At 44.7% G+C, this 14,382-nt stretch overlaps 1 protein-coding gene across 5 annotated transcripts in view; it reads right to left on the bottom strand.

Annotated features, from left to right (window-relative positions):
• Positions 1 to 14,382, bottom strand: part of LOC147029343 (voltage-dependent L-type calcium channel subunit beta-1-like) — a 333,734-nt gene that overhangs the window by 146,723 nt on the left and 172,629 nt on the right. For 3 of the 5 annotated variants that reach the window (XM_085872338.1, XM_085872336.1, XM_085872337.1), the window contains one exon: positions 2,539 to 2,658. In XM_085872338.1, coding sequence (XP_085728464.1) covers positions 2,539 to 2,658 — 120 coding nt within the window. Of the gene's footprint in view, positions 1 to 2,538; positions 2,659 to 7,871; positions 8,069 to 14,382 lie in introns of those variants that run through there. The other 2 variants (XM_085872339.1, XM_085872341.1) reach the window with 2 other exon arrangements.

Consider the following 14,382-nt stretch of genomic DNA (forward strand, 5'->3'; position numbering starts at 1 on the left):
TCCGTGACAGTCCCAAGCACAGGAGACTGGTTCCAAATATACCTTTGTTGTGTGAAACCAGATGGAGCACAAAGTACAAAAGCATCCGCATCTTTTCAGAGAACTTTTGTGATATCTATGCACAACTGGAGCAACTGGAGGCAAACCAGCACGAGTCACAGAGTACGCGTCAGACGGCGTATCAGCTGAGGTGTGCTGCAGGAACCACAGTGTTCCTCATCTGTCTGAAGATCATTGCGAAGTACTCAGCGATGTTGGAGCCAGTGACCCAACAGCTGCAAGCAGTCGACATGGACATGATGGGAGTCCGAGATCACATCGACCTGTTGATGAAGGCTTTCTGAGCTCACCGGGATGGTGCAGACCGTGTGTTCTCAGAAGATGTCATCCCTGAGGTGAAAACCTTGGCAGAAGAACTTGGCATAGACTTGACTATGCCTCGGCGATGCGCACGCCAGGTCCACCGGCCGAATGTAGGAGGCTCCATTGAGGAGTACTATCGCCGCACCATCTATGTCCCGTACATGGATTCCTTGATCCAGTCTCTGGAAAGTCGCTTTGGTGAAAGTAACACGCCAGATTTTCAAATTTTCGCACTACATCCGAGAGAAATGCAGCAAACAGAAAGAGATGAATTCAAGCACATCGTTTCATCTGTCAAGGAAATGTATGGCATTGACAACCTTGTAGAAGAAGCTCTAGCGTGGTATGACGTGCAGAAGCATAAGCCACTGGATGACAACTCTCTGGGTATGATCGAGCTGGTGAAGCAGACCACTCTGATCCCTGCTGTGCGCAAGGCTATCCTCATCGCACTGACTCTGCCTGCAACATCATGTACAGTGGAAAGGTCCTTCAGCACACTGCGCAGGGTGAAGACCTGGTTAAGATCAACGATGAGTGATAAACGTCTGTCCGGCCTCTGCATGCTAAGTGTCCACCGCGACAAAGTGAACAGCCAGAAGACCGAGCTCATGAACAGGGTCATTGACAATTTCGGAAGAGATCCCCGACGGCTCCAATTCCTGTTCCAAGAGTAGTAACCTGCTCTAACTGAATGAACTGTTGAGAAATGTTTATGTTATTTTATTCATTTTGTATTTTCCATGTAATTTTTTCAAATTTTTGATTTTCCAGGGGGGGGCAAATGCCCCCCCCCCTTGCCCCTCCCTGCGGATGCCCATGGAGGAGAGAATGAAATAAGGAAAATGGAGTGAGTGTGATGGACAACATGCACCTTGACAAACAAAATTGGACGATGAATGAGCAGCATCTCAGAAAACGTTATTCATTTGAACTTTTGAAAGAGTGTTTGGGATATCTTAAAAAATTAAACAAATAAATAAATAATCAAACAAACAAATAAATAAATAAATAAATAAATACATAAATAACTAGATTAAAATAGATTGCAAAGGAATTTCAAGGAAAAAATAATTAAACCAATGTCACCCGCAGGGTGACCCGTATCTTGCCAAAAGGTGACCACGTGTGACTTCTTTAAGGTCACACTGAGGTGAACAGAGCTGCTATCCACCAGGAGTGACTCCTTGAGGAATATCTGCCTACGAGAGATTCCGATGAGAATCGTTCTACAGAGTAACCATGAAAAATATGCTTGCCTCATATGTTTGCCTCATAACGTCACCAAATGACGTCATAATGTCTCAAGCTTGACATATCTAGAAAGCACTCATCGAGGTGTTCAATTTGAAGTACTACTCGATATGGTTCCTAAAACTTGAAAATTTGACCTTGGGGTCAAATATGTTTGACCTTCGGCGCTAACCATGAAGGTCAAGGCCAATCGCCACCAAAAATTAATCAGCTGAGCGCCAGACCATGAACTATATTCCCATGAAGTTTGAAGACGATCCGATCAAAATTACTCAAAAAATAAGGGTTTCGTCGACTCCCCTGATTTGCGACAATGTGACCTTGACCTTTGACCTTGACCTTCAAAATTTTGTGCGCTGAAAGGGATCTCTATAGACCTCTGATATGCGAAGTTACAAAAATTTCCAATGATAACTGTGCTCTGCAGAATTTTTTATACGTGATTACAGACAAAAATAAAAAATAAAAAATAAAAAACATACAAGCTGACTAACATATCTTGCAAAAACTTCGTTTTGGCAAGATAATAAATGTCCTTTCTCAAATTCTGTCTTCCTTGAATAAACGTTAGAAAACGCAGTCTGGCTTCTATTATCGTCCCGTCCAAGGTAATGGGAATTGAATGAATTGAAAGTAAAAAAAATAACCATATAAATAAACGTAGCAACAAAACCGTGGGAAAATGCAGGCCTACTTTAATCTCTTTCAAGGTTTCTGTCATGTAGGAACAAATGATATCAAAGGAGGAGTTGCTTGCATTAACTTTTCATATTTTTCACTTGTAAATAAATCCTTTAAGCCTGTTTGATACCATTTAATTCAGTGAAAGACCCATTATGACAGGATATAATATGCAGCCTTGTGGTGCCTGTGATTGACTTTTGTGGTCCATGTGAAAGGTTCACGAAACCATTAGCTCACCTTGGCCTTCTCTAGCTGAGCTATGGCCTGCTTCTCAGCCTCACGCTTAAGTGCTTCTCGATCTTCTTCCAGGGAGACATCAGAGTCTGAGGGACGGCTGTTGTACGAGTCAGCAGAGCCCTGCCAAAGGGGTAAAGCATAGGAAAGGGAGAACGTAGAGGTAACATGTCAAGAAAAACTCAATATCTTTTGAATCAGATTCAAATGACAAATTGATTAAGATATGGCAGAAGTGAATAATAACCGGGAACAATATCTGGAGAAACAAAGCACGCAAGACCTCGGCAACACAATTCGTTCTTCAAAGACCACAAGGTGCTCACATGAACATAAAGACCACCATATTTAGTCATTCATACTCGATGAGTTGAGTGTTATAATAGTTGACCATGAGGATGTAAACTTGATCATGTATGAACGATGAGCGAGTGCTACATTGGCTGACTTTCAGGATGTAATTAAACATGTGTACACTATGAGTCTCCTGATGTGTTGAATTGCAAGCATCGTGGGTGCTAAGACTAAGTTTTACAGCTCACAGTCAAGTCCCATTGTAATCATGAAAGTCAATGTCCAGACTGAGTAAGAAGCAATCAGAAAAATACAGAACATTTGCTGTTCCCCAGCAGTCAATTGGTTTCTTGATTGAAGAAAAGTCTTTGACAGGGCTGAACTGAAGCGGTGCATAAGGAGGAGTTAGGAAACAGAATATGGGTTTAAATCAAAATAAATTTAGCTAATTTTGACAGATAATTAAATCTGCAAGAAGCAAGACCGTTCTTAACATCTAATATGTAATCCCATATCATATCCATTCTCCTTTTCTTCTGCCCTTTCCTCATGTACTATTGCTTTTTCCCATACTGCATCAGGAATATCATGCTTCTCGAGAAGTTGACAGTCCACAAATTGCTCTTGCAGCTTATCCACTTGTGCAGGTGTAAGATGAAGCAAGTATGAAGTCCTTGAACATAAATATTTTTTCCTCCTAAGTTTAAAGTTTCGCATCCATTGGACAAGCTGTTTCAGAGAAGAAAAAAAAACGTTAAAGTGAAAATGTATAGACACGCACGCGCACGCACGCACGCACGCACGCACACACACCAATATTCTCACAACCCTTTTGGGGCAAGACTAATACATACAAACTTCCAATGGGAATTATCACAGAAATGATGTACCATCACCTAGCACAAGAAGGCCCAGAGGCAGAACAGCAGGGATGTAAGAGAGGATACTATGGAACAATAGACCACCTACTACTAAGCAAGGCCACACTTGAAAAAAACAATAAGCTTTTGATCGTGTCACATTTCCATGGATGATAAAATACATGCAAGTGCACAAGATCAACCCCCAAATAATCAAATTGATTGAGAAAGCAATTAGGCCATGAGCGAGACCCAGTAATTTTTGGCCACTGGTACCATCCGAGGGGAATAATGCTCATCGTAATTTTTGCCAGGGTATACATCTCTCCAGTCCGAAACCATGTGATAGCCTTTTGTGTGTTATTAGCGGGTTAATAACCCCATCCCAAAATAAACTTTTCTAAAACCGGCGTAAGACACAAGAAGACATTCTATTTAAAACCAATGGTTGTCTCTTATTATAGGCTTTATCTTCTTGAAAATTGTTAGGCACGTAACTCATGTTATTCAGGATTCAGGACTCGTAGCTCAGGACAGTGAGGAGGTGCCAGCTCTTCAGTGCCAACAGGAAGAAGCAGATGGGTGCCTACTTCTCCATGCTGCTCGTGCAGCAAGAGAGGGCTATCAGGCTGCAGTGATCTGCTCAGAGGACACAGATGTCTTCATAATGTCCTTGGCATTTCATGACAAGATTGGAGTCCCACTGTTCCAGAAATGTGGAACAAGAACCCAGATGAGGCTCGTTGACATCAAGAAGGTTGCTGCCACTGTTGGCAGAGATGTCTGTAGGGCTCCCATTGGGATGCATGCATATACAGGATGTGACACTGTCAGTGCGTTTGCAGGCAAAGGTAAGACAAGCGCCTTGAAACTCGTGACCAGCAATAGAGAAACCCAGGACACATTCCTAGAGTTGGGTCACATACGGGACCTCTTCCAAGAATTGATGGACAAACTAGAGGTATTTACTTGCCTCCTCTCTGCACCAAAGGCATCATTCACGAAGGTCAATGATCACAGGTATGACCTATTCTGTGCGAAGAAAGGTGAGATGGAGAGCCACCAGCTTCCACCAATCCGGAGTCGATCCGCTAATCTCACTTTTTGAGATTGAATATAGTTTTTACTGTTGGTTGGAAGCACCTTCTTCTTCTTTAAAAAATGTGTAATCCCAACCGCCCCAATGTTCTGCAAAAAAAAAAAATATATATATATATATATATATATATATATATATATATATATATATATATATATATATATATATATATATATCTATACATACATACACACATATATACATACACATACATATACAGATACATATACATATATTGTTGCGGATCCGGGGTGGCGGGAATCTGACCCGGTCCCTGGTGCCACCCTCACCACCACCTTCTCCGGGAGTCGATAACGCCGGCCGGCTCGGCACAGGCCTCCGGTCACGCATCTTTAATTGCGATACCAACGTAATCCTGTACCTTACCAGTTGGGGAGATAGAACCCCTAGTTACAGACTGGCTTTGTCAGTACCCCTTGGCTAATCACTGACAGTCAAAACGGCTGTTCAACAGCTGTGCTATGAAGTGACCATTGAAGGTTCAAGTCACCATCCGTGACCGTTTTGTCTGACAGCGAGGACACAATTGTCCACAAATAAGTTCACACATTTACTACACGCAGTGTTATTGTTGATATTTGAAGGTTTAAAAGGTGGTAAGTTTCTTTTGCATTTCAGTATATATGTATATATATATATATATATATATATATATATATATATATATATATATATATATATATATATATATATATATATATATATGTGTGTGTGTATGTTGCTGTTGTTGTTCATAAAGCATAACATTCTCCTTGCTAACTCCCCAATCCCCAACCCTCTCTCTCTGTCTTTGTCCCATCCTTCCTCTAATCCCTCCCAATACAATGTAGCAGCCTCCTCCAACAACTCTCTCACTCTCCCATTCTCACTCTCCCATTCTCACTCTCCCATTCTCACTCTCCCATTCTCACTCTCCCATTCTCACTCTCACATTCTCACTCTCCCATTCTCACTCTCCCATTTTAACTCTCCCATTCTCACTCTCCCATTCTCACTCTCCCATTCTCTCTCTCCCATTCTCTCTCTCCCATTCTCTCTCTCCCATTCTCTCTCTCTCTCTCTCTCTCTCTCTCTCTCTCTCTCTCTCTCTCTCTCTCTCTCTCTCTCTCTCTCTCTCTCTCTCTCTCTCTCTCTCTCTCTCTCTCTCTCCCCCCACACCCGCCCCCCTCCCCACGTATCTGGATGGTGGTTACTTCTGGACAATGGTTATCGCCATAAGTGTTTGGACGGTGTGTATGTCCAGGCAGGAGTTTGTCTCTGGACGTGTACAAGCGATGTTTATATCTGGACAGCTTGTCTCCAGAAATCTTCGGGCGGTGTTTATGTCCGGACGGGAGTTTGTCTCCAGACGCTTTTGGGCAGTGCTCATCTCTGGATGTGTCTGGGCAGTATTTATGTCCGGACAGAAGCTTGTCTCCGGACAGCTTGGTTCCAGATGCGTCCGGGTGGTATTTATGTCAGGATGGGAGTTCGTCTCTAAACGTGTCTGGGCGGTGTTTGTCTTTGGAAGTCTTGGCTCCGGACGTGCCCGGACAGTGTTTGTCTCCATCTGTGTTTATTTCCGGACACGTCTGGGCGGTGTTTGAAATCCATTTTCTACCATTCATCCTATAAATACCTCCCAGAGAAAGACACTACTTTGTTTCCATCTTCACTGTTATTCAATGCAGAATCATTTTTATGAGACTGTATGAATCCTAATTCACGCACCACCACATGTCTGCCTTCCCTTCCTCTTACCTCTCACTGCCTTTCCTTCCCCCACCCCTTCTCTCTCTCCCTCCCTCCTCACTCCTACACCCATTACCGCCTCACTCAGTGTTCCCGTCAGCAACGGGTGGTATTTGCTAGGATATGTTTGTATATGTATCAGTATATGTCTATCTATATGTATATATACATATATGTATATATATACATACATATATATACAAATATATATATATATATATACATATATATATATATACATATATATATATATATATATATATATACATATACATATACATACATATACATACATATATACATATATACATATACATACATATATATATATATATATACATATATATACATACATATATACATATATATATATATACATATATATATATATATATATATATATATATATATATATATATATATATATATATATACATATATAGTTATATACTACCATGGAAAGGGATATTATCAAGCAAAGTGAAGTGGCAGGTTTTTTATCTGTATTCGGAAGCCAATATGAACTTTAGCTGCAAGATAATGACATGTCAGTATCAGCAAGCTCGGATGAATCACCACCATTCTTTTAATCCAGGACATGTTTCTGCGTTCATCATTCAAACTAAACAAATACTGTCTATATCATGTCAGGGTCACTGCAGTATCACTTGTGTCTTGATCTATCAGATCAAAGAAGGCTCTTCAATTGTCTCACTTTCATGTCAACAAGATATCTTAAATTATTTCAGTTTCAGATTATCCATCAAACATTGTCACTTCCATTTTTTGACATTTTCTGACGATGTGACTTGTTGCTCTAGATTGGCCAACACTTGGGTGAGGAATGCCGAGAGCCTGATCTGATGGGTGATGCCCTTTTGGGCAACAACATGAACCCAGCTGGTGGGGCTGCCGGCTGGCAAAGAACGTACTATACTTTACTGTACATTTCTCAATAAGCTTGGAAAATGAGCACCCTTGGGAAACAGGTCCATGGGTGTAGGGAAAGACAATTCAGTGTTTCATGACATCATTTCAGCTGCCAATTTAATAATTATAACACGAAGTGTCTGTCGATCCAAATTTGGGTTCAGAGACGCCTTTCGTCTGCGCGATAATGGAGATGGAGAGTGAGAGGAACACAAAACAGACGAGTGACGAGATATTAAACGACTGGTACTGTCAACGGAATAAATGAAAGGATGGAGACCGGGGTCAAGGTAGAGAGCACAGGGAAAGCGAAGGGAGTTGTTACAATGATTCCGAAACAGAGATGTGGAGGGAAGAGTGTGATGAAGGAATGATCCGAGATTGCCAGGCGCGACTCCCACCGGTTCGGAATCCTCGAAGCTGTGCAAGTACATATCGAACTCGGAGACGAGTCAAGGCTTCCCACGGTCTCCGGCGCCGGAGGAATCCTCGGCACGTCGGCCTGCTCGCTCGCTCCGTCTTTCCGCACCAGACCACGCTGACTACCCCTCCAGAGCGTGCGACGGCCGCATCGCCTCTTCGAAGCCCCTCGGCATCCCACTGGGCCCGCCCAATGCTGCCAAATGAGGATGCGCTGAGCGTGGAGACCGGGGAGCGTTTAAAAAGAGAATGGCTCATTGTCAGTCTGGCATGACACAGCACTGCCGATGATATGCTAAAAACAGCCGTGACTCGGAACAGGTGTGACCGGCAGGTAACGAACCTTCCGCAGGTACTTCATCAGGAAGCCTGCATGGTTCCATGCCCTTCGTCTGTTCCTTCGAGCAAGGTAAGACAACGCAGATGAAAAAAAAGCAGAGTGAACAATATCAATTACCCATGAAAATGAAATAAATAAAGAATAAATCTCGAGTCCGTGGTTTGGGTACCGTGTCACAAGGTTGTCCAAGAATTACAAGGTGCATTTCCTCAAAGCCAGTACATGGCATTTCATTCATAAAACGAGAGTTTCAATGAGTTCATTTGATTTGCCACGTGCTACGTAATCTAAGAGAATACACGTTAACTATGAATATATATATATATATATATATATATATATATATATATATATATATATATATATATATATATATATATATATATATATATATATATATATATATATGTGTGTTTATGGCATTTATATCCCCAAAGAAGAGGAGTCGAAGGAGATACATCAGTTTCGGCCAATCTCTTGATTGAATGTGGAAGGTAAGATCTTTTTTTTTTAGTGTATTAGCGAGAAGACTGGTCAAGTTTGCGGTACATAATGAATACTTCGGTACATCTGTGCAAAAAGCAGGTGTGCCAGGCTCGTCTCGAGCATGTGGCAATGATCTGGGACACTCTCCGATCTGCAAGGCAAGAGAAAAAAGGATCTTTTATGTTATATGGCTGGATCTGGAAAATGCATCTGGCTCAGTGCAGCATCACGTTATTGCCAAAGCATTGGATTTTTTTTCTGGGTCCTCAACAAGGTGAGAGAGGTGATTGTCCAGTATTACATTGCCTTATAAATGCGTTTTTCTACACCGAAGTATACAAGCAGGTGGCAGGCACTTTAAGTAGGCATACCAATCGGGTGTGTGATTTCACCGTTGCTGTTTGTTATGGCTGTGGAAGTAATTATTCATGGGACTAAAGGAGCATCACCTGGTGTAGTTTGAGGTCGGGAGAAACCACAGCCACCAGCAAGGGCCTTTATGGACGTCACCATTCTGTCTCCTGAGTTGGAAGCATCTAAATGTTGTTGAAGAAACTCGAAGAGCTCACTAAATGGAGCAGGAAGGAATTTAAGCCAAAGAAGAGCAGGAGTCTTTCTATGCTGAAAGGTAAAGCGAAAAAGCTTCATTTTGTGGTGGCTCGGGATAGAATCCCTACATTGAATGAACAACCAGTTAAGAGTCTTGGCAGATAGTACGCACAACCGTTAACAGATAGTCATCGAGGAATCCAGGTGCAGAGACAACTTGTGTAAGGTCTGTCTACAATTGATGGTTGTAATTTGCCAGAGAAGTATGTGATATGGTGCTACCAATTTGGGTTTTTGCCTTGTGTGTTATGGCCTCTACAAATATATGAGATTGCTTCAAAAAGAGTGCAGAGGATGGAAAAGACGGTTAATTCATCACATGCGGAAATGGTTGGGTTTGCCTAAAATGTTGGCTAGTTTGGTGTTATACAACAGAAGTTCAAACATAAAGCTGCCATTTAAGTCACTAGTTCAAGAATATAAGATAAGGAAAGCCAGATTCCAAATGATGCTTCGAGATTCAAAAGATCCAGTGATCAGTGAACTGGGGCCAAAGATACGAATGGGAACTAAGTGGGATGTTCAGAGGATGGTTGAAGATGCGGAGAGTAGGTTGCAAATGAAGGAAACCATTGGGGCAGTGCAGAAAGATAGGAGAGGATTTGGTTGTTAAAAACAGAAACGGTGGCCACAAGTGAGTGCAGGTGGGAGACAAGAGATGGTTATTGAAGAGATTAAATCTATGGATGAGAAGAGAACAACGGTTCAAGCTGGATATAAATATATATACACATTTACATATATATATTGTTGCGGTTCTGGAAACTGCATGCATCCAAGGCAATGGCATCCAACATACAGTGATCCCCAGACAGTTATTTTATTAGTATTCATACAGTTAGACCTTCCCCTCATGTCTAATGGGTCAACGGGACGAAATGCGTTGTGTGGGTCTCATAGCAAGGTCGAATTATAAATCTTTCTTCCTTTCCACTATGAGCGAGGCCACCGCATAGGGACGTATGAATGTCATTGTGGAGGTCAAGAAAAGCATCAACACCACGATGAAAAACCCTCCACTGCAAGAATACTGTGTCAAGGGTATTTGTAGAATCATGCATTAAATCCCAACACTGTACAGGATGTGCACGGCATGCCCTTTTCAACCCAAATCTGCATCTGGTATTGATATCTATCTTCTTTTGAACCCAAATCTGCATCTACGATTTATATCTGTCTTCTTTTCAACCCCAATTTATATCCAATCCTTTCCTTCAATCCATGATACAGATCAGGCCGGCTCCATGCTCAGGTGGCCGCCTGTGAAGATCACCGCTCTGTGTTAACCACATCCACGATAACAGACACACGCGCAGCCCTATGATAATTACCATCGCACGGTACTGGACACGCATGGCGCACATCTTTATTTGGGTCTGTGCGTTGGTTTACAACGGCGTATTACCATCGCTCTTCGCTCGCCACTGCGGCCACCAATATCTCCCGCAAATGGCAGAGATCTTCCCGCACATCCGCTTCAATGCAGTGGCCACCAAGCAGAGATGCAAATGCATGGCCCAGATCGCTCACGGCCGCATGGCATATGGACCGAACAAGTGCATTGACCAGTGCCAACCGCAGAATGCCGGGGGTGCCCAAACGGGCATGCTGGGCCGATGCTCCCCGTGGCCAGTCGCCGGAACACGGCCCGGGAGTTCGGTGCAGGCCGATTCATGTCGCGGTGTTCAGAGTGGGACAATTCCACAGCTCAGCGATGTCTTGCCAGATGTACAAATGAGGCCAGTTCTGGCCATATGGGCCGGGCCGCGTGAGGCCAGGGTCCAATGGGAGTGCATTATTTGGGGTGATGACGCATCACTTCGGGTCGTCACCCCACCCCACACCATGGACTTTATAAAAGACAGATCGCGAAGCTTTTTGCGGCTCACCTTGCTTTAAAAGCTGGGATCTCTACATTCACCTGATGCTCTGCCTGCCTCATGTGCTGGCTCCACCTTCCACCGCCCACCCACCTGCTGATTCTCGTCCGCTGACTCCACCCACCGCCTTCTTGCCTACTGTCTTACCCGCCTACTCGTCTGTTCGCTCCGCCTTCCTTGCCTGTCGGCTCTGCCTATTATCTGGACCGGTGCATGCTGTGCCCGGCACAGTAACCAAGCAGGAAACGATGCACCGACTCTCAAGGTGGGATTGCTCAACGGAGCGTCCACCGAAGTGTACTGGGTAGCGTGGCCGGCCGACCGTGCAAAGTATTGCGAGATTGTTAGCCTCATCTCCTCACCTTTATCATGATCATCTCCTCTTCATCGGGTTTGTGTGTGTGTGTGTGTGTGTGTGTGTGTGTGTGTGTGTGTGTGTGTGTGTGTGTGTGTGTGTGTGTGTGTGTGTGTGTGTGTGTGTGTGTGTGTGTGTGTGTGTGTGTGTGTGTGTGTGTGTAGCTCATGGCTCTTCTCCTTGCCCAGAGTTAAGCGAGTAGAAGAATATATCGGAATAAGTCTGCTCTGTGTCTGTGTTGCTTGCTTTATCTTTTGTTGCACCCACAAATTCCTTACCATCTCTGCTTACATACAACAATTAATCCATTCATTGTGCCACATATTTTTCCTCACCTGTCTGTAATAAATGCTTGTGTAGAAATGTTCCCAGCTCGTTTTTGTCTTTTCTTTCATTGATCCAGCATGGTCCGTATCCTAGCCCAGCCGGAACTTTATTTCCCAACGATCCGTTTTTCTAGCCAGTATGTTCCTTGGCAGCGTCGCTCGGCTGCATCTGACCCGGAAAGGTGACCCGTTTCGGACAAGGCGTACCGAGGGTGTGTTCCCCGGTAATTAGGTCACGTGATTATTTTAGGTAACTGGTTAAACCCTAGACAGAGGATCCGAGGTCACGTGGTTGAGTTATTGGTGTTCACGGTTGATTAGCGACCCGCCGTGTCTTGGAGTTATCTGTGTGTGACGGCCTGTGACGGAGAGTCTGGTGGGTACCCGAGATAGCTCCCCCCCCCCTAGTGGTCCTCTCACCCCGACTGCAACAATTTTGCAAGGATGAACCCTGAAAATTTGGTGTCAGGAGTGGGATTCGAATCTGGGGTGTGCTAAGCACGCCACCCAAATTAAGAGCAGGTTAGGATACAAATTTTATTTCATTATTAGTGCGGACCAAGTCGAGCTGGTTCAGGTGGGTTTAGAAACAGTAGTATTAGAGGAATCCAAGGCCCAGGATGACAGTTTTGAGGGAGATCATTCCCTGCAGCCATAGCCAGAGGGATATGTATATGTAGATGTAAATATGTTTATATGTATATGTACATGTAAATATGTAAATGTATACATGTGTTTGTGTGTATAATATATATATATATATATATATATATATATATATATATATATATATATATATATATATATATATATATTGTTGCGGATTCGCGCCCGCCGGCGTGCGAACGGCCACGTAACTCGAATCGCGGCACGTCGCCCACCGGACGGACAATCCAGTCGTGACCCTCTCGGACTAACGCCGGGAACCAGTCACGGGTGGACCTTTCGGTCTCACCGCGATCGAGCCAATCAGCCCCCGCGTGGGATAGGGTTGCTCGCCAAATTCGAACTACCTAAGTACCCACGCGGAGGGTAGACCGGGCGATCGCACCTCGCCGCAGGTCGACTTCGGACACGGGCCACTTAAGCGACCCGTTCCGTACTATCAGAATAACCGAGCGGTGTTATCGTCGACCTCGACGGTTCGATTAATTATCGGGCGTATTCAGCCCACTACCAACCCTTTACGTGAAGCAAGATGGGGATTCAATGGAGGAAAAGACGAAGCGAAGCGGGAGAACAGTTCAACAATAAAGCACATTTATTCTCGGCACACGGGAAGCACACAAATACAATTCCACCAAATGCACACAAAAAGAAAACACAATTCCATTTACACAAAAAGCAAACATAAAAGTGAAAACACAGTGCAGAGCTAATACCGACTACCGAGCACACGGCAACACTTATACAATTCTACTTCACAGACGGCGCCGGCAACACATACCCAAAACCAAGGAAAGAATACCCCCAAGTATGGGGTGGGCCCGAGGCGGAGCCCGGGACGGGCCCAGCCGTCTGGTGATGAGCCGCGGAGCGGCGATGGCCCCGCAACCCGCGGGCCTCGTGGACAGTGCCTGGCTGGGGGTGGGAACGGGGCCCCCTTGGTCGCACTATCTCAGCGCGGGGGAAACAGGAGGGGGTTGCTGATGCTCGGGGTATAGAGGATCTTTATTATATGCGACGAGCGTCTCCACCTCGGCCAGGTCGCGCTGTCGGCCTCCCTCGGGTGCAGCTTCCTGCACGACGCGAGCACCCCCTCGTCTGGTGTCGCCGCCTTTCCACAGCTCCGTCCCCTCCGTTCCGACTCCAACGCACACGACGAGCAGCTCCACCGCCCGCGAAGTCTTGACCCTCTGCTTCCGACTCTCCTCTTCTTGACTCTCCGACCTCGTTCTGCTCCTTCTCTCGTTCCCGTTCTGCTGACTCCTTTTCCGTTCTCTCTTGCGACTCTCCGACCGACTCTGACTGACGAACACGGTCCTTTTATCCCCCCGTAACTTCGCCTTTGACCCCCTCCCTTTGACCTTTCACCTCGCTCCCCATTGGCCCGAGAAAAAGTGGGCGTGAAGGCTTTTTGATCCACAAATTTGCATATATCGATCGCCCTGGGGGCGGGGCCAAATCGCCCCTCGCTCACCGATTGGACGGCAAAAAGTGGGCGTGTGTCGTTTTTGATCCGTTTTTGAAGCAGAAAATCCGTGATTTTGTACACGCTGTTCAACGCGCGCTCTACACGAGTCCAGCATCGGTGCCCATGAGTGGCGCGAGATGACGGTGATGCGATGGTACGGTTGCGAGGTGTGATGTGAAGGTCGTGGCGGTTGTGGTGAAGCGGTGGTTGTGGTCGGTGGTTGATGTTGTGGTTGTGATCATGGCGGTTGGTCCAAAATAAAGATAGTAAAAGAAAAACGGCTATCCTGAAGAGTCGCAGCACGTATAAATGACATGTATTCCCACTAGACAACGGGTTTGGGCCTAACTACACATGCACTT

Source organism: Eptatretus burgeri, chromosome 3, assembly GCF_056783735.1.
Source record: "Eptatretus burgeri isolate ZD-2024b chromosome 3, Ebu_testis_v1, whole genome shotgun sequence".
NCBI classification, from domain to species: Eukaryota; Metazoa; Chordata; class Myxini; order Myxiniformes; family Myxinidae; genus Eptatretus; species Eptatretus burgeri.